This window comes from Anguilla rostrata, chromosome 6 (genome assembly GCF_018555375.3).
Source record: "Anguilla rostrata isolate EN2019 chromosome 6, ASM1855537v3, whole genome shotgun sequence".
NCBI classification, from domain to species: domain Eukaryota; kingdom Metazoa; phylum Chordata; class Actinopteri; order Anguilliformes; family Anguillidae; genus Anguilla; species Anguilla rostrata.
This window is the reverse complement of record NC_057938.1, coordinates 24,828,176-24,847,809: the sequence shown is the minus strand read 5'-3', so window position 1 is coordinate 24,847,809 and position 19,634 is coordinate 24,828,176. Positions and strand designations below refer to the sequence as shown.

General features: G+C 40.6%; 1 protein-coding gene across 2 annotated transcripts; it reads left to right on the top strand.

Annotated features, from left to right (window-relative positions):
• The first annotated feature begins 349 nt into the window (after positions 1–349).
• Positions 350–11,923, top strand: LOC135256901 (alpha-N-acetylgalactosaminidase-like). 2 transcript variants are annotated; one of them, XM_064339161.1, is made up of 9 exons: positions 350–474; positions 1,174–1,357; positions 1,881–2,021; positions 6,887–7,098; positions 7,672–7,766; positions 8,396–8,557; positions 9,608–9,805; positions 10,288–10,428; positions 11,304–11,923. In XM_064339161.1, coding segments are annotated over exons 1-9 (1,347 nt in total). In that variant the 5' UTR covers positions 350–473; the 3' UTR covers positions 11,517–11,923. The 2 variants fall into 2 exon arrangements, with proteins under 2 accessions (XP_064195231.1, XP_064195232.1); XM_064339162.1 differs by having other exon boundaries at positions 386–474; positions 1,191–1,357.
• The last annotated feature ends 7,711 nt before the right edge of the window (positions 11,924–19,634 follow it).

The window sequence follows — 19,634 nt, the reverse complement described above, 5'->3', positions numbered from 1 at the left end:
TAATCCACCACACTCAAGAAAAGAGACAGGTGGAGGTGTCTTGTGGGGTAGCCTGTAGAGCACTGTGCACATGCTCATTCCGACTGTGCGACCTTTGTCGCACGTCTCTCCCTCTCTCTCTTCCCCTGTTCATCCTGTCTCTCTACACTCTCCTGTCCAATAAAAGCTGAAAAGCCCAAAAGCCCTGCTTCCACTGATTACAAAGAAAGCAGGGAGGCTTTAGAACAACTGCATGACTTCCACTGTAACAGTGAGAAAGCGGCTGAAAACTCTACAGTCAAAGAAGGTCTGGTCCCTCCCCTTCCTCCCACTCAGTCATTTGACAGTGAGGCTCACATGATTCTGGTCACATGACAGACAATACTGGTCATATGACATATCACCTTTTATGTAGGGGTTTTCAGTGGAGAGACAGCAGTGCGAACCAGGAAGCCAGGAGATAAAATTGCAGCACAGAAACTGTGAACATATAAAGTAAGGGCATTTCCTGCATTTCTGTTTTTATATTACATGTTTTGCTTGTGTGAGTTTGACCACTTTGTATCTGTTCACAATATTTGGTTATGTAAAAAAAAATATTTGTCAATAACAGGGAAAAGCTAGCTAGCCAGCCTCAGACTAGAGATATATGTATAGAGATGAGCTAGTACAATATGAACTGGTGTAATAGCTTTTATGTAGTATGTATACGGAATGCAATTTAGCTTATATGGAGACTTTACACACTTTCTTTCAATGTTCTTGTGTGAGTGTTTGCAAACTGTTTCCTCACTGTTGTGTCTGAAAAGAATATTCATTAACTATATTCACTGCTCCCTTTCATTGCCCATACTGACTGTGTAGATTCACTGTCTACACATCCAGTCTCCTTCACCTCATGTTTGCTTGACCTCCTGCTTTTTCACCTGTCGTCTCCACCGCCTGTTCTTCTGGTTTTGAGCGGTCTATATTGTCATGTGATGTTCAGGTGATTGTTTGCCAATCATTTGACTATTTTAGTCACCTTTGGTGAAGGTGTGGCACTCTAACGGGTTAATGTTATAGTCCTTTGTGTACTCACAGTTATGTGTGCTTTTTCTGAGTAGCATTTAGTCAGGTGACTGCTGAAATGTGCACCATGATATGAGCAGCCTTGTAGCTGAAGGACATGTAACAGTTTGGTGTTCTTCCCAGTGTTTTCTCCCCATTCGTTTCTACCAAGAATGGGCTTGCCAGGGGTTATTTTTGCATTGGCACTCACCACAGTCGCCACTGCTTTGGACAATGGTTTGATGAGGACCCCTCCTATGGGATGGTTGGCATGGGAACGATATCGCTGTGACATTGATTGTGACAATGACCCCAAGAACTGCATCAGGTAAAGCAGAGGGATGAGATGAAATTCCTGAATGTAATTATATTCAAGTAAAGCCAGACCAAGTAATTTTTATGTTTTGTACCGTAAATATTCAGACACCAATCAGATAAGTTAGAAGAATGCTAATAATTATGTGGAGTCTAACGTAATGTTAGACTCCACATAATTATTAGCATCAGTTTTTGTTGTTCAGATATACTGCTTATATGCATGTTTTTTTAAGTATTTGCACATGGAATGCTACCAATTCTACAAATTGGGATGTTTTCTTGAATGGTATTGGTGGGCAACACTCTTCCTGTATATGTATATGCTTCTGCCAAGTACCCTGGCTCAATTGTGCTGTGCAGTGCACACCAACACCCTTTTACTTGTACATTGGACCCCAGGGCTAAATATACGCTAAATTTTTATTTATTTTTTTTTGTTAAAATATATTTTTAAATGTTTTACTCTGTACTGCACTGACAATGCTCAGTGCTCTCTGCAGTGAGAGGTTCTAATTGTGCTGTGCTTTTTGCAGTGAGGTGCTTTTCAGGGATATGGCTGACAGGTTGGCAGAGGATGGCTGGAGGGAGCTGGGGTACGATTATATCAATATTGACGACTGCTGGTCCTCCAGGAAGAGAGACGAACAGGGGCGGCTGCAGCCAGATCCCAAAAGGTACCCCCTCCTCATTATTATTATTATTATTATTATTGTTATTATTATTATTAGGGGTCCAAGCAGCGAAGCTGGTGGAACCCTATTGTATCTGTTAGGATTATTATTAGGGGTCCAAGCAGCGAAGCTGGTGGAACCCTATTGTATCTGTTAGGATTATTATTCTTATTATTTTTCTCCGCTAAAAGTGTCTGAGGCTCAGCAACCATAAGTCCTGGAGCAACCAAATTTGGCAGGTGGGTTTCTATGTGCCCCCACTACTCAGGCACTAAACATCACGTACGTCGGCCAGATGGTGGCGCTATAACAAAGGGTTTTGCGTAAAAGGCCATAACTCCCACACCATAAGTCCGATCAACACAAAACTTCATCAACATATGCATGTGAAAGTGCTCTATACCTTTGCCATTGGGACCACCTGTGTCCGCCATATTGTTTGCCCGCCATTTTGACTTTTTTGTTGGGGTGTGGCAGTTTTCTCCGCTAAAATGTCTGAGGCTCAGCAACCATAAGTTGTAGACCAACCAAATTTGGTAGGTGCGTTCCTGTGGCCCCCCACTACTCAGGCACTAAAAATCACCTATGTCGGCCAGATGGTGGCGCTATAACAAAGGATCATAGTTTAAAAGACCATAACTCCCACACCGTAAGTCAGATCAACACAAAACTTAATCGACTGATGCATCTGAATGTGCTCTACAACTTTCCTATTGGGAGCACCTATGTCCGCCATATGGTTTGCACACCATTTGGACTTTTTCATTAGGTGGGGTGCGGAAAAGCTGGAGCTCCAAATCCAAACGATTACGACATCGAGTAAACTTCTTTACGGCAAGCGACAACCATGGCGACGCTAGTTTTTATCAGTGAAAAGACGGTCTGACACTGCCACCTAGCGTGCATGCTAGGATAGGCGACCAAAAGTTTTTCAGTAAAAGCTTTCTGAGAGGATGAATAATTACTTTTCTTTGGCATGGATCCATTTGAAGACAGTATCGGGTGAGTTCGTTTAGTCTTTGAATCTGTCATTATGCTGAGAAATAGTTAAACCATTTTATTGATAGGTTCTGAGTTTCTGTGCACACGCGCGAAAACACGCTGGTATAATAAAACAATGACGGTAATACATATATAGTCCGCTTCGTTCCGTTGCTACCATAACATAACGACCTAGAGCTGCAGTTTCTCGCTGCAATTACTAATATTGAATATAAACAAAAGACACAATTTATGCTGTAGTCTGCCAATGTCTAGATAAATAATACGGTCCATTTGAAGACAATATCGGGTGAGTTCGTTTAGTCTTTAAATCCGTCATTATGCTGAGAGAAATCGTATTCTCAATTTAATCTCTAAATTGACTGTAAGCTTAGGGTTGTAACTAAGTAGTTGTTTCGTAGGTGACTTAACTCGTCTTAACTATTGCTTGTATTTGTGCATGGACTGCGTTGTTGCTGTTCTTGTCTGTGTTAGTGTTAATCAGTGTAACCTACAGGGTTTAAGTTGAACAATGGGGTTGTTCCCTGTACTTAGAACGGTAGGCTACTGCCCTCTAGGGTTTTCGACACACTTGTTCCTGGTTATGGTTATACATTTTGTTGTACATCGCTCTGGATAAGAGCGTCTGCCAAATGCCTGTAATGTAATGCAATATTCCGTAGCAACAAGATGAACCCGACATTAGCCCTAAAATATGCCAATACAGCAGTGAAAACGCTGCTAACTGAATGACGAAATAAGCGAGACTAACTTTTTTTTAAAAATTACCACGTCATTCTACATTCAATATCTGGGACTAAACATTGAATAAATATACAATCTTACCATTAGTTTTACGCGTAGAGATGTCCCTTTTGCGAATGAGTGGCCATATATTGTCTTGGATAATCCGTTTGTGAAATGTCGGATTTTTTCAAAAATAGCTGTGCGTAATACCACACCTGTTGCGTACGACGTTGTCGTTCTTCTTAGTCCAATTTGGCTTGATTGACAGTTCATTTATTCAGTAGTTGAGATTATAAGCTTTCTAACGATGTATAACATGTCTGATTTTTCTTTTTGAATAGCGTTTTATAGGTCAGCGTTACTAAAACTCTTCTCATCTGCCAATGTCTAAATAAATAAATAAAACGGTAGGCTTCTTTGCCAGCAGCACAAAATTCGCGAGTTGATATTCCGTCTTTCTTCCGTTTTATCTCAATGTCGTATTTATTATTTGAAATGTGCATTCATGTGTTATTATTCTATCTGTCTCTGTGGCGCTCTGAAATGTGCATTCTCTGCTAAGCTGAGCAATGGATTGGAATATGTGTCTGACGTAGTGTTGCACGGTATACCAAAACTTCAGCACTTTCTCGGTACTTAAAAAAAAAAAAAAAAAAAAACGGTTTCGTATTTGAATTTTCCGACGTTCGGTAGTTCTGCCTCAAATGTAAAAGCCAGGGAAATGTGTCTCCCGCATTACTGATTTAGAGGATGAAAAGTGTAGTTTGTCAGAATCTTCGCTAGATGGCAGTAGCAACTAAGGTTGCCAAGTGAGGTGACCTGCGCTTGTACATTCACTTCCCTGATACAGCGCAAGCTTTGACTCAGTTCACTTCAGTAGCAATAGGTGTTCCAATTTGGAAATATTTTATTATAGATAGATGCTATATTGTTATTAAAATATGCTGTTTTTAAATCTATTTAAAGGTGAAAGACCTGTTTTAAAGATTTTTTACTTTACAACTGTTAAATTTTTGAAATATATTTAACATATTTTTCTGTTGTTCATTGTTGTAACACTATAGGCCTATGCATATTAATATGTTGACGAGACTTCAACTTACAGGTTGTTAATGAACCAGGTTGTTAATAAACCATGAATTCGAAAATGAGGTCAACCCTTGTGGACATTACGTTTCTGATCTATTAAGGTAATTTTAGTATCGTTAGCTACCGAGTATCGAATTAGCACCGTTTAAGTTTCAAGTATCATTTCAGTATTGAGTATCGTAATGCTAAACGTGGTATCAGTATCAAAGTCAAAATTTCGGTATCGTGACAACACTAGTGTGACGCCTTTTTTAGTTGCGGCGCAGAAACGCTGCAGCTGTGCATGCACACCGGACCATGTAAGTGTTATGACATGCCATCTAAGTGTTACGACATAGTAAAGGCCTTGACGGGAAGCGGCCAGGACACATCCATGGCGACGTAACTAAGTCATCCGACAGCGTCTCTTAGCTCAAAATTGGCCATAAGTCATCAATATATCATACGATCATCACGATATTCAGTAGATATGTTGGGTGAAGGCATATGATCATGAGGACAAAGCCATTTTAAAATCGCTCCATAGGGGGCGCGATGCTGCCACTGCTTGGACCCCTCCCAACGCCGCTTGCGGCTTTAATTATTATTATTATTATTACACTTTATTTTAATACTACTACAACAACTACTACTATTATTATTATTATTATTATTATTATTATTAATAATAATAACAATAATAATAATAGTAATAATAATAATATAGTGTCAACTGTATAGTAGCAACAACAATTCTTCATTTAAAAAAAAATTCAGTTATAATATTTGTATTCCAGTGATTACTTATCAGCTATTATTAATGTATTATAAATAGTATTATGAGTAGTTCACACAGTAGTAGCTCAAAGAAGTTCCATAAAACTACCTGTGCTGTTTGCATTATTACAATTATTAAGAGTCGTATGTAAGGGTTTTTTTTTTTTTTTCGTGTGCCACATTTCATTCAGTCTTGCATACTGCACTTTATGAAATAAGAAAAAAAAAACCACACACGGGGAACAGATATTGGCAAATAAGGAAATGAAAGTGTGAAATGCTGAATTGCAATTGGAAATAAAATACAAGGTAGCTTCTGTCTATTCTGCAATTTTGAGATCAAAAGGGAATTATTGCAATTTTATGAATCTGGTATGCTGTCTTTTCAGGATCTGAGAGATAAATATGTGTTACCTAGTTCCTCTTTCTTTATGTATCTGAGGATTCATTTAGCTCTTCATGTCACTGGAATTTATTTGCAATCCCCTCCACCTGAACACCCACTGAATACATTTTTCAACAGCACCCCTCCAAATAGAGGATTTGTTGCATTTATATACAACTTTTAAGCTCTTCCAGTCACAACGATATGGGACAGAGAATTGGGGAAGATGGGGCTTTTCCCACAATGGGATACTATTTGGCAAAATATCTTTTCATCTTCAAAAAATTAGCATGGTAAATGGACTGCATTTATATAGCGCTTTTATCCAAAGCGCTTTACAATTGATGCCTCTCATTCGCCAGAGCAGTTAGGGGTTAGGTGTCTTGCTCAAGGACACTTCGACATGCCCAGGGCGGGGTTTGAACCGGCAACCCTCCGAGTGCTAGACAATCGGTCTTACCTCCTGAGCTATGTCGCCCCAATTAATTCATTACAAACTGGTGCACCGAGTTTATGCAACTCCACTCAAGAGATCACAGATGAGGCTAGTGAAGGACCCTACATGTATTTTGGGAATGTCTTAAAATTGCACTTTGGAAATATGGAAATATGTGTCCACTCTAAGTAAAATGCTGCGTGTTGATGTCCCACTCTCTCCTGAGGTAATGCTTCTGTCAGATGACTCTAAACTGTACTGAACCAGGAAATCCAGAAAAGCCTTGCTTGCCGGTCTTATTGCAGCTAAGAAGACTATACTGAAGGGCTGGATGGAGCCTCTGAAGTCTTGGTCTGTTAGTCTATGGTCAGATTGAGGGCAAACTAATTTAGTCCAGGGGTCAAATGAATGGCTAACTGAGTTATTCTAAGTTTAGAGTCTGGGTTATCTCAGTTGAAATTGACCTCATTCCAGGTTTCCAGGGGGAATTCCAAAACTGGCACGCTATGTTCATGACCGTGGATTGAAGTTGGGCATCTACGGAGACCTGGGGACTCACACCTGCATGGGCTACCCTGGTACCACACTGGACAAGATTGACACAGATGCACAGACGTTTGCGGACTGGGGCATCGACATGCTCAAACTGGATGGCTGCTACTCCAATGCCACAGAGCAGGAGAAGGGTAAGATAAAGGAGAAGGATGAGAAGGATAGTTGGAGGAGGGAGAGAAAGGAGAAGAGGGGAGAGGAAGAGAAGGGGGAGAGGAAAAGAAAAGTAGGATGGAGAGTGGGTTACCCTCAGGTTTGGAGTCAATACTCACTGCTCCACACTACCTCTCACACTAGTATAGTTTATAACCCTCTGACTCAGCACTCTATTCACTGCAACACATGGTTCAGTGTCTTCTCCATCATACAGTTTGAAGTCTACACTACACATTACACAGTACACAAGGTTTCATCCTACATTTTAAATGCTGCGACCAGTCATTAACAAAACTGCATTACAAGAAAACATGCTTTGCTTTACTCTGCTGAAAGGAAAGCAAAATGAAGAGGGATGAAAGAACACACCCGTAAAAGTGACAGAGAGAGGGACAGGGAAAGGAAAAGAGAACGGGGGGGGGGGGGGGGGAGAATAGGGGTGAAGTAGAGAAACAGGAGTTTTGGCCTGATTCAAGGACATTTGGTGCACTTCTTTAAGTGTAATGCTTAGGTCAACATTTGACACTTGTATGTGCATCCCTCTCTTATAGGCTACCCGCTCATGTCAAAGGCTCTGAATGCCACAGGGCGTCCCATTGGCTATTCCTGCAGTTGGCCTGCCTACCAGGGTGGGCTTCCGCCCAAGGTAAGTGTCACAGACAGAACGATCATAACTGCGACCTTGAGCAGCCAGATGGCCACAGTGTAAGCTGCTTGTAGAACATTAAATGTCAAAATTCTTATCTAAGAAAAAAGCTGACCTGTGTGTTCTACAAATGGCTATTATAATCATTGTGGTGTTGTGATTGATTGAAGTGTGCTTACTTGAGTTGAAGTAGATAGAGATTAATGGGGGTTACTGATACTATACTGCACAAAAATGAAGATGAAGAGAAAAATATCCCAAGTTGGGAACACTATTGCATGGCTGTGTAAAGTTTCATCTGAATCCTGCAAATTTATGTGAGGAAAGAAGGTACACAAGGTAATGTTTGTGAGGAGATGGAGTCTGGTCATTGCAGTTATTTTGTGGGTAATCCTGAAAAGAGGCAAACCCTTAGTGCTGTATAGTTTTGGGCCATGCCAGTCAAGCATAACTTGGTGGATGGCATGCCTACCATCCCAATATCACATACTTTCATCAACTATATTACATGTTTTATACCATTCCATCATACCTCTCTTTTCTCATTCTATTTCTCCATCTCCACACACTCAGAAAGAAACACACTTTCTCTCACACGCACCTTGCTGTGATTTTCCCTCTCTCCCCAGGTGAACTACACACAGCTGGGCTCAATATGCAACCTGTGGCGTAACTATGGTGACATCCAGGACTCATGGGATAGCGTGCTGAACATTGTGGACTGGTTCTCCAACCATCAGGACATTCTACAGCCTGTCGCGGGCCCTGGCCGCTGGAATGACCCTGACATGGTCTGTCTGCATGACCTGCTTGCCTGCCTCTGATTCTCTCAGAGGCAGTGTGACCTTTTACCCGCATTACCTGTCTACTGCTCTCTGTTTCTGTACCTGTCCACCTGTCTGTCTCTGCATGACCAATTACCCGTCCAACCTGTTACACCAGTCTCTGATTCTGTCTGTCTGCATGACAAATTAACCTGTCCACCTGGTTCTGATTCTGTCATTTTGACTGTCATGATGGACATTTGGGCAGTTCTAAATGTGTATCTGTAAGGGTTGCCAACATAACCTTACTTGGAAGTGGGGCACATGTGTGGATACGGGGTGTTCAATTACATTTGTGGCAACCATTTCTGGTGCATTGAGTTCACAGGAGCACTCTGTACTGGTTTCGTTTTTTAAAGACATAGGGCAAACAGTGTTATGGGACAAATTATTTCTGGTTGAAATTAAGAACATCAAAAATAATAACATCCTGGTCTATCACCACTACATTTCTAAATTATCAGTCTCTGATTTCAGTTTATCTGTGCATAGTATAGAAAGTGAAAGCCAATATCCCCTTGATTTATCATAGACAGGAAACATTAATTGAAATATCATATTATGGCATTTCATTGTTCCTGGTTACAGCACTGGTACAAATTATGGAAACATGTATAATGACATTTAATGTGGTATTTCGCAACCATTTCTCATTTTGGAATAATAAATGTAATATGTAATAAATGTAATATCAACATAAAACAAATATGAAGAAATAATTAGCATTTGTGTTAAACAAATAATAATAATTACACCTGCCTATATGTATTAGTTCATACCTGCATAATTGAACAGTTTTATGTATCATACTGCTGTAAATTGTATCTGCTTTAACATACATTTCCTTGTCCAGTATTTTTCCACTACCACTTGTGGTCAAGAAGATAACTGTTTCATGCTAACGCTTGCTGATGTTTTTCTCGTTGGTCTCACTGACTATTGTTTTTCTTATCGGTGTCTCTGGCAGTGGCTCGTTTATCTGACCAGTCTCACTGATATGCTGTCATTCTCTCCCAGCTGCTCATTGGGGACTTTGGGCTCAGTGTGGACCAGTCTCGCTCTCAGATGGCTCTGTGGGCAATCATGGCCGCACCACTTTTCATGTCCAATGACCTTCGAACTCTGAACAGCGAAGCACGGACCATCCTACAAAACAAGGGCGTCATTGCCATCAACCAGGACAAAATGGGTGTCCAGGGCAGACGCATTCTGAAGGTGAACGAGAACACAAAACTGACAACATGAACTCCCCATAGAGTGAGCTGTTTAACAGAGGCTGCATTGAAATTATTAAATCTCTCTTCCACTTTCAATTTATTGCCCTCAACACAGGAAGTAATTATAAATGTAAAATAAGTTGTTCATAAAAAGGTTTTTAAGAAGTATTTCATTTCCAATGAAAATGAGATGTGACACTACTGTATATACAAAGATTGTATTCACACAATAAAACCTTAAAGATAAAATAAAAAATAAAAAAATAAAACACTGAAATTATTGTCATATTCATAACCTTTCTCATGAGTTTTATTGAGGAAGAGTCAGTGTTGCTTGCATGGTAACCTCACTATAACCTCTTTGTCTTTCTCTCTCCCTACCTCCCCACCTCTCTCTTTCTGTCTTCTCTCTCCTCATCTTTCTCTCTCTGCCTGTCTGTCTATATCTCGCTCCTTCTCTGAATTGGTTTATTTTTGTAGGAGAAGTATGGCATTGAGGTATACTGGCGCCCCCTGTCAAACGCAGCCAGCGCTCTGGTGTTCTTCAGTCGCCGGACTGACATGCCGTATCGATACACAACCTCCCTGGGGAAACTGAACTACACTGCCGCCAGCTACCAGGTGTCTGTCTCACCCGCCGCTCACTACCCTTCACTCACTCACAGTCTGAGCTGTTATTGCAGCCTGTTGCTGTTACATAAGCGTGTGACACATGGCCCTTGAGCACTAAAAACATGGGGATACTTTCACTTCAAAAAAGTCGCAACATATATACTCGCTGTAATGATGTCATTGTAAAATGATGGCCTTGGTTTTGACCCCCATTCATGTCAGAAAGATGGCAGCAGATTGTTGGGGAAATTCTGCGGTTTTGCTGGAACCAGGTGCTGTGTGAAAGGGGTCACAGCTGTAGATCGTCTTGTTGGACCTGAAAGATTCTAACGTTACCGGTTCATCTTTGGAACACTGCTTTGAGCTGGTTTTTCTCAGCAGAGGTATTGCCTCACTTTCTCACCTGGCCTGGGCTTCCCCTGGAAGCCCCGATTTACAGAAGGAAAGATAAAAGTAGCCCTCCAAATTAATTACTTTAGTAATATTGGAATCACTACCTATGCTAATGGTGTGCTTTATTCATTTATTCAAATGCAGTGCTTTATTCATTAAGGACTCTTATGTTGACACTACAAAACAAGAGTAGTGCATTTAAAAATATGGTAACAGTAATGTAATTAACCATTCTAATGAAAAAAGGATAGACAAATTATTAGACACCAAATTAGCCCAGCGCCAAATGGTTTTATTGACACACCTATTGTGTCGCCCAACCCATTCTGAAGCAAATGCCTACTGCTGATCAAGAAAAGAAAAAAGAATTCACCAGTGACAAAGTGATGCAGAGCTTCACTTCTCCTTTCTCATTCCCCACACCATTCATCTCCTACTACAATCCTTTCTCCCTTCTCACCTGCCCCCTTCTTTTTTCATTTCTTCTACAGGTGTATGATGTGTTCTCAGAAAAGGTGATGCCAAGACTGAGCGACACCACCGATTTCACCATCTCCATCAACCCCTCGGGAGTGGTCATGTGGTACATCATTCCTCCAGCGCTCCTGGGCCAGTCTCAGATGGGGGGTGGCGAGTACCCCAACTTCCGGCGGAAGTACAGAGTGTCGCAGCGAGGTGGTGTGGGACTGCCCTTTTCACTGTAGGGGCGGAGCTTGTTCTCCTGAGTGCTTGTGGAAAACCAGTCGGTCAATGTTTACAATCAGCCAAACGCTTGAACCATGTGGGTGCTGGAGCTTATGATCATAAGATGATTGTGTGCATGCTTTTAATGTTTATATTGAACTGAGGTACCACGGGTAACTGGAAATCCACAGCAATGCAGCGATGAGGGGGGAATGGTGAAGAAGTAAATAATATCTCAGAATGCCTGGCTGACATATGAGCTGTGAGATGAAAGGTGCCCTTTTTTCTGCTAGCAGAAAATGCTAAAATTTCAGTTCTAAAATTTCCGCCAGTTTTAACTTTTGATCTTAAAATGTTTTTTGTTTGTTTTTACTATGACAATCAAATTTGAGGGACGATTTAAATGATTAAAAGCTTTATTAAAATATGTGTGCTAGTGAGTGAGGCTTATTTACGTACACACATTCACATTCTCTCTCTCTCCCATAGGCTACCATAGGTTAGAACCTTAACCACTCCTAGGTGTGGCACTCATTATAACATTTATTTGACATTATATAAAAGGATCACTTTCAATTAGGTGTTAAGTAGTGCAAAGGTTGCAGGGGTCCACAATAAAGCTTGGGGAAGGTAAAGCCAAGGGTTAAACATGTAAAACTACTTGGTCACTTGCCCTATCAAACAAATGATGATTCAGGGTTAATTCACAGGTCTACAAATCTCTTTGGTGCTGCTACCCTGAATTGTGCTAGAGGAATAAGAAGGGGTCAGGGGTCATGCTACATATTGAGGCCACTAGCTCATTAGCTAGCTAACACTGGGACATTCATATGCAATAGAATTAGAACTTCTGTACAGTCTGAGACAGTTGTTAATCTCTCTAGCACAGTAGACTCTTGACCAATATGCCAAGAAAGTGCAGCATCACAAATGTACCAACATGTATAGCAACAATTGAACAGTGGAGAAAAGGGGTCATATGAAACTTCATATGGCCCAATATCAAATTTTAAGCATAAGGCCAAATTAATAATGCATGATAAACTGGCATAGAGTGCAGGTGATGTTAATACTTTTAATTTAACTTCACATAAGTTAATTAGCATTAAAAATTATGCCGTCCTACTTGTGGACCAAATTAGCACACCCTGTCATGCATGTCACAATCTGTATCAACTCACTCCTATAACTCAGCTGATGTTAGTATGATGTTATTAAAACATAACTTTGCATGTTTCATTGTAGTTGGTAAATGGTAACATTAACTATGAATTTATGTTTTAACTGGCCCAGGGGCTATGGATGTGGATTTGCTCTTTTGCTAGCTAAAACTGGGACATTTACATGCATTGTCCCATTTAAATACATTGAACAAATGAACTTGGTGAATGGAAAGTTGTGGGCAGAGCTGCAGATTTCCAGCATAGTCAGGTAAGACAGCAGGAGGTGCTGGTGAAATGTATCAAACGCTGCAGAGTGGGTGAGCAGGAGAATGGAGCTGCTCACTGACTGAAATTAGGACCATCTCAGGTGACTGGCCTGCCCTGACTTTTGCGAGTCTGGGCAGTCATTTTGAGTGAGAAAAGGAAGTGGTGGTGAAAAACAGACAGAATGTTCAAGGGTTTTAGAGAGAAAAGGAAGAAGAGAGACAGTACAAATTGTGAAGTGTGCATTTTCATGACTACCACTGTCACCACAATTTATAATGTACAAATAGTTACATATTGTTTGTAGTAGATTCAATTCCAAAATGGAGTGCTCAGTCTAAGATGAATTTTCATAAAAAAATCTTAATCTAATGTTTTTTATAATGTTGTTAGAGAGGGTTTAAAATTTTTTTTCACTTCATTTTACAAGTAAATGTCAGGAGTGAAGGTCTGCAGCTTGGGAGAGCCAGAGCAGTAATTTATTCTTCTTCTCTGGTATTTATCAGCAGGATTTACCTATATTATGCATATCACCACCCACTGGATCACTGACATCTGAATTTATATCCTTAACTATGGTGAAAGGAACCTTGCTATTAAATCCTGTAATATAGTCCTGCATCTTTAAGGAATTCCATCAGACAGTTCAGCTGAATGCCACTTATCCCTGAGTGCCCTAATACACTGAAAAGAGAAAAATGAGCACAGCCCCCATTCACTAATTCTCTCCTCCATCTGCCTCTCTCTGTCGCATAATTCAGGCATTCAAACAGCACATGTTCTACTGTTTCAGCCACATGACACGCAAAACAGTCGCTCATCGCATGTCCGCCAGGGTTCGAATTACGGGAGGGATTGGGGGGTCTGACCCCCCTAATTAAGTCTTGGACCCCCCCAAAAGAGGTAAAAACAACAGGTCGGGGGATAAACATTTATATATCCTTCTTACCTGTAATCGTAAATATTACAATATATTTCCCATCAGTGGCGTCACTAGACACCAACCCTAGTGATGCCACTTATGGGAAATATATTGTAATATTTACAATTACAGTTAAGAAGGATATATAAATGTTTTGACACCCCCGTCCTGTTGTTTTTACCTCTTTTTGGGGGGGGGGGTCCAAGTCTTAATTAGGGGGGTCAGACCCCCCAATCCCCCCCATAATTTGAACCCTGATGTCCGCTGACCCTAAACCACCGAGAATGATTAAGCCATGTGTGCCCCGATGAAGTCTAGCCACCACTACTCCATCCTGTATACTATCCCTCACATTACTTACACTGCCCACTGTCTATTGTCTCCTGCATAGATGTCTCCTTTTACAGACACCATCCTACAAGGCCAGCTACTGTGACTGTACGGCCTGCTGGAGCAACATCTTCATCTCTGACCTCCCCAATTTCACAGACATTGTAAGCTCATCCCTCCTAATAGAATGCTTTGCCAGTACATCAGCCCTATCATTCCACCGCACCCCAACATGAGTAGGCATCCATAAAAAAAACAGATAGCAATACCTGCTAGTTTAAAGCCCTATTCGCACGGGACTAATATTACCTGGGGACCTCATGTGATTTAGAAATTACCCTCCCACATCTGTGTTTCGTGCGGCGTATTCACACAGGATAAGCAAAGTCTGTATTTTCCTCTAATTTACTCATAGACACCGCATTGACTGCTTCGGCCCGTTGCTGCGATACGTCAACGTCGCCGTCATATTGGACCAGGCAAGACTGGCCTGAAAACAAATAGAAGTGAATGGGGGAGCTGCGATTTTTCTGGATAAAAAGCACTATAACGTTTACATTTCTCAACCGATTTCAATGAGTCGTTTTTATATTCAAGGTTTTATGATCTACGTGGAGTACAAAAAAAGTTTTATCTCCAGTTACTTAGAATCTCGATAGTTAGGCTATAATCGCTGCTAAACGCTCAAGAGAGGAGTGTGTAGGTTGGTAACAAGCAAAGCTAGCCTTACAATCAAGGTTATTTGATGCTTACAATCCTATTCAAGTTGGCTAGCAATGCATTTATTACTTTCTAGCCAGCTTGCCAGGTTAAAATTAACTGTGGAAATTCCTTATGACAATGAATTATTTTCCACAACGTAAGTAATTCAGTTCATGTAAACCTAACATTGATACACACTCCTCTCTTGAGCATCTAGCAGCGATTTATGGATTGGCCAACCAGCACGCTTTGAAACGCAAAAGCATATTACGAGACTGAGCAAATCGTCTCCATACACACAGGGATAGCGAGCTGATTGAACACTTTTGTTTCGGCAGGGTTTAGTTGTTTGAATTAATCAATGAGCTCTCACCTAAATTAGAGCAAGTCTCTGATCGGACCGGTGCGCTGTCTCCGGCATCGCAGTTGCTAATTGCACTAGCCTCAGATTTTATGCCAATGGTGCTTTTCAGAATACTTTTATGGCATATGATTAATGTCAACAAATAAAGCAATAGTGGTATTGTTGTCTAGCAACACACACTGCCTAGCAACATTTACATGATAGAATGTATCAACATGAACACACATAGTCTACGCTGGACTAGCTGCGCCAAGTCATATTTTTAGATGGTGCAACAGGTGTAAATATTGAATACAACATTGGACGTAGCTACGACCGATTTAACAGTTCAGACCACCAGCTGGTGCAAAGTCTGGGTACTAGCCTAAGTGTAATCAAGTAGTAGTCTAGGAATTCACCCCTGACATGAACTTTTCCATTTCAAACAAGCATAAATTTACTTGCTGCAGATAGATTCGTTATCTTATTTCTTCACGTTGAACCCTGGGTTATAAAAGGCACATGTAAGGGGTTATAAAATGGGTTATAAAATATAATTGCAAAGGAATGTGTTCCATATAATAAAAAAGCATTGTGCTGACCTGCTTCAATGTACATGCCCAGACTTTCAGTTCCATTTAGCACCTCCCTTTGCTGCTATGTGTCTGTTTACAGGAAGGGCATACAGTAAGTACTACACAGTAATCTCTAGGCTGCACCATCTCTTTTGTGACCAACACAGGCATCACATGCAAAACAAAAAGGATTGTGGGATATTACTTAGCTCGTGTGTTTGATTCTCCTATTTACCTTCTAGCCAATTTGCTTGTTCACCCATTTGTTTTCTCACCTGCTGACCTTCTCACCTCCTCACCTTCTCCTACATTACATTACATTACAGGCATTTAGCAGACGCTCTTATCCAGAGCGACTTACACAACTTTTTACATACCACTTTTACATTGTATCCATTTATACAGCAGGATTTTCCTACAATTAGTTTCTCATCTGTTGACCTTCTCACACATGCACCTTCTCATTTATTCACTTACATGTACTCATCCATTCACTCACACTTAGTTCTCATTCATCTGTAACCTGAACTATCATGCCTCATTAAAATGGGCTGTGTTTCCAGTTTAACACATTGAACTTTAACACAATCCTTATGGACTTTAGCCTGGGGCAAAGGTAGTGTTGTGTACATTATAGTCATCTGTGTGAGGGATGGAGGCACTTCTCAGTTCAGGTTTGCATGTTGAACGAGGCACAGTAGCAGCCTTGATCCAGTGGTTTGGCATTGTGGATAGGATATGATACAGATTAATCCAGCCAGAACTCCATCACTTGGGAGTCACATTGATTATATTTTTGGGTTAACAGCTTGCATACCCCCTTCTTCCAGATAAGTGTGTGAAATAGGCCACATACTTTGTGTGAGGAGGGATAGATTGTGTTTGTGTTGCTAGAGTAGGGTGAATGCTGTTTGTAACTGAAGCGAGCTGTAACTCTGTGTGTGTGTAGTTGTAGTTGTGTAGTGGGAATGTGGTGGATATGGCATGCGTGTGTCTGTGTGTATGGTTGTGTGTTCAGAGGTACAGTAAGTGTCTGCGAGTAGTGAGGTGGATACTGTGTGTAGTCAATGAAAGGCAAAAACAGGTGTGTGCAACAGGTGGGTTGGATACTGTCTGTGTGTTTGCGTGTACTGGGAGTGGATTCTAGGTGTGCAGTGGTAGTGGGTGTGGTTAAGATCTGTTTCCAGGTTGTTCGAGTAAAGAAAGTAAAGAGGAAAAAATAAAGACACATTGGCAATGTTTCCGTAACCTGGAATTAATGCAATGTATTTGGTTTTCTGTAGCTTGACTAACAGAAAGGAACACTGTGCACATGCAAATGAGTGGCCTTTGTAAAACCGCAAGACCTTTTTTATCATGAAAGAATATGCAATTAAATTCTCTGCTCTAAATATGCACTAAGGCAAATTGATAGGCAACTTGCTCTATTTTTTCTCTGAGTTAAATGATCAGTTTTGAAGCAATTCTCTTGGTGGCAGATTTGCCCTCTAAAGAACCATTTTAATGTACATTGGTGCTCAACAGTAAGTCTGCTGCTGCACTGCCATGGAGACTTCTTATAAAACTACTGTCTTGCTTGTTGTCTGAGAATGCACACACTTTTCCCTTGGAATGTTCCACTATACCTGGGTGCATTCTGTCTTCAAAAATTGTGAAATGTTCTGCTGGTCATTCATGTACACACATTCAAAGCAGGAGTGTGTCCCTATTATTTTCACCACTAGGGGGCAAAGAAGACCTTGGGAATTCTTTCTGACCTGCCCCAAAAGCTTTGATTCATGACACTTTGCTATGAAGAATTGCTTGGCAGTCAGGACTGACTTTCAAAGCTTTTAAAAAGTACATTAAATATTCATAATAATTTAGTTTTCAAATAATAAATCTGAGAGTTTTTCCCATCAGAAATATGAACTTGTCTTAGTCCCTTTTTGCTTCCCCATAAAATCAAAGCTCAAAATCATAACTATCTGTCACCTCTGACCTCTCTGACCATTAAAATGCGCAGAAAACCCCATCCCACTTTAGGTATTCATACTTGTTCTACTATTGCCCAAATACTAGTTGACAGCCCAATATAATAATAATGCTGAACTGGGTTTTAAATAATTATAATATTTAACAAAACAATTTAGTGTATTTTACTAAAATGATATATTACAAACTACTGCAAATTCTATTTTGGAAATAAGTTGGTGTACTTAAGTTACATGTAATTAGGATGAAACTTAAAAAAATAAAATGCCAGTTTCTTTAGCCTAACTTAGCAGTAAACTGAAGTTTGCTGAGTTTGCATCACCATCCAAAACATAAAGGGGCATATCCCAAAATGTACAACATGTAATATATGTAACTGCATCATCGTGCATGCATCTGTTGCATGAGCTTGCTTCCATTTATTGTGTGAGCATGTATTTATTTGTTTGTGCATGATTTTGTGTCCATGTGTTCCTTTATGTGTGTGAAAAAACGTGTGTGCATTTGTTTGCGTATGTGTACACGTGCACGCATGTTTGTGTACATGTACAGTTAAATGCAAGTGTTGCCTTTTTTGTTTGTTTTTACTCTGTACTCCAGCCCATTGGATTTGAAATAAGACAATGACTATGAGGTGCAGACTGACAGCTTTAATTTGGGTTTATTTACATGCACATTAAATGAATCGTGTAGGAATTAGAGCCCTTTTTACACAGAGCCCCCCATTTTAGGGAAGCAAAAGTAATGGGCCAATTGGCTGCTCAGCTGCTTCTTGGCCAGCAGTGTGTGCATCAATAGTTCATGCTCAAGAAAGCTAACAAAAGGTCTAGAGTTGATTTAACTGTATGGCTGTGTGCGCTTCAAACAGTACTCTTTTGCCTGTTTCAGCCTTGCTGACCTTGATTGTATTCTAAGGTGCACAAAGGCATGACTGTTACTTTTAATCAGGGTCACATGAGTTTGAAGACAAACAAGAAGATTTTTGCAATGTTCCCTGTACCTATAAAGACCAACTGCCTGGTGATTGGAGGAGCAAAGGAATTTTACTCTGATACTGGTAGCATGGCCTGGCTTCATTCATGAGTAGGCACTCCTGTGTGGACTCACACTATCTCAGTACACAAATGATATGCTGCAGGAACTGTTCTGATCTCTGGATGTGCCAGAGATGAGTTTTCCTTTCTAAATGGGTTTATAGATTTTGATGTTGCAGACGTGACAAATCGATTATTTTAACAGATAATTTGTGTTGAAGCACATATGAGCACACACACACACACATGCACTCACATGCACAATATATTGGGTCACTCGAGGCCAGATGCACAAACCGTGGGAAATGGGTTTTGGGTTTCTGTGTGTCACAGATATCCATTGGACTGAACAGACATCTCTCATTGTCAAGGTCTTTGGTCTGGAGAAAAGAGAGAAGGAGCTAAAGAGAGGCTAGTATGGAGGAGTGCATTCCTGCCAGGCTTCACGTACACCCACAGCTGTGGTGAGCACTTGTCGCTCTCCCGATTCTGAGTCATAGTGCCTAAACTCTGCAAACAAACACACACTCAACCATTCATGCACAAGTAAAATTACGCACACTGCCTTCTGTCAGAAACTTCTGGAAAATCCATCCAGAAAATATTGGAAAAAATGCATTGTCTGTCAAGTCAACTGGATTTACAAAATTTTATTTGACGTGCACTGTATTGATTATTCGTTTTCTGGGACCCTATTTTGACACAGATTTCTTTGTTCATTTCGGACAGGCAGAGTAGAGCTTAAAGACCTTTGTATTGTTATCTCATTTTTTGTGGTGTTGTGTGACCTTTGTGTAGCTGTCTTAGTGTGACCTGGGACTAAGCAGAATA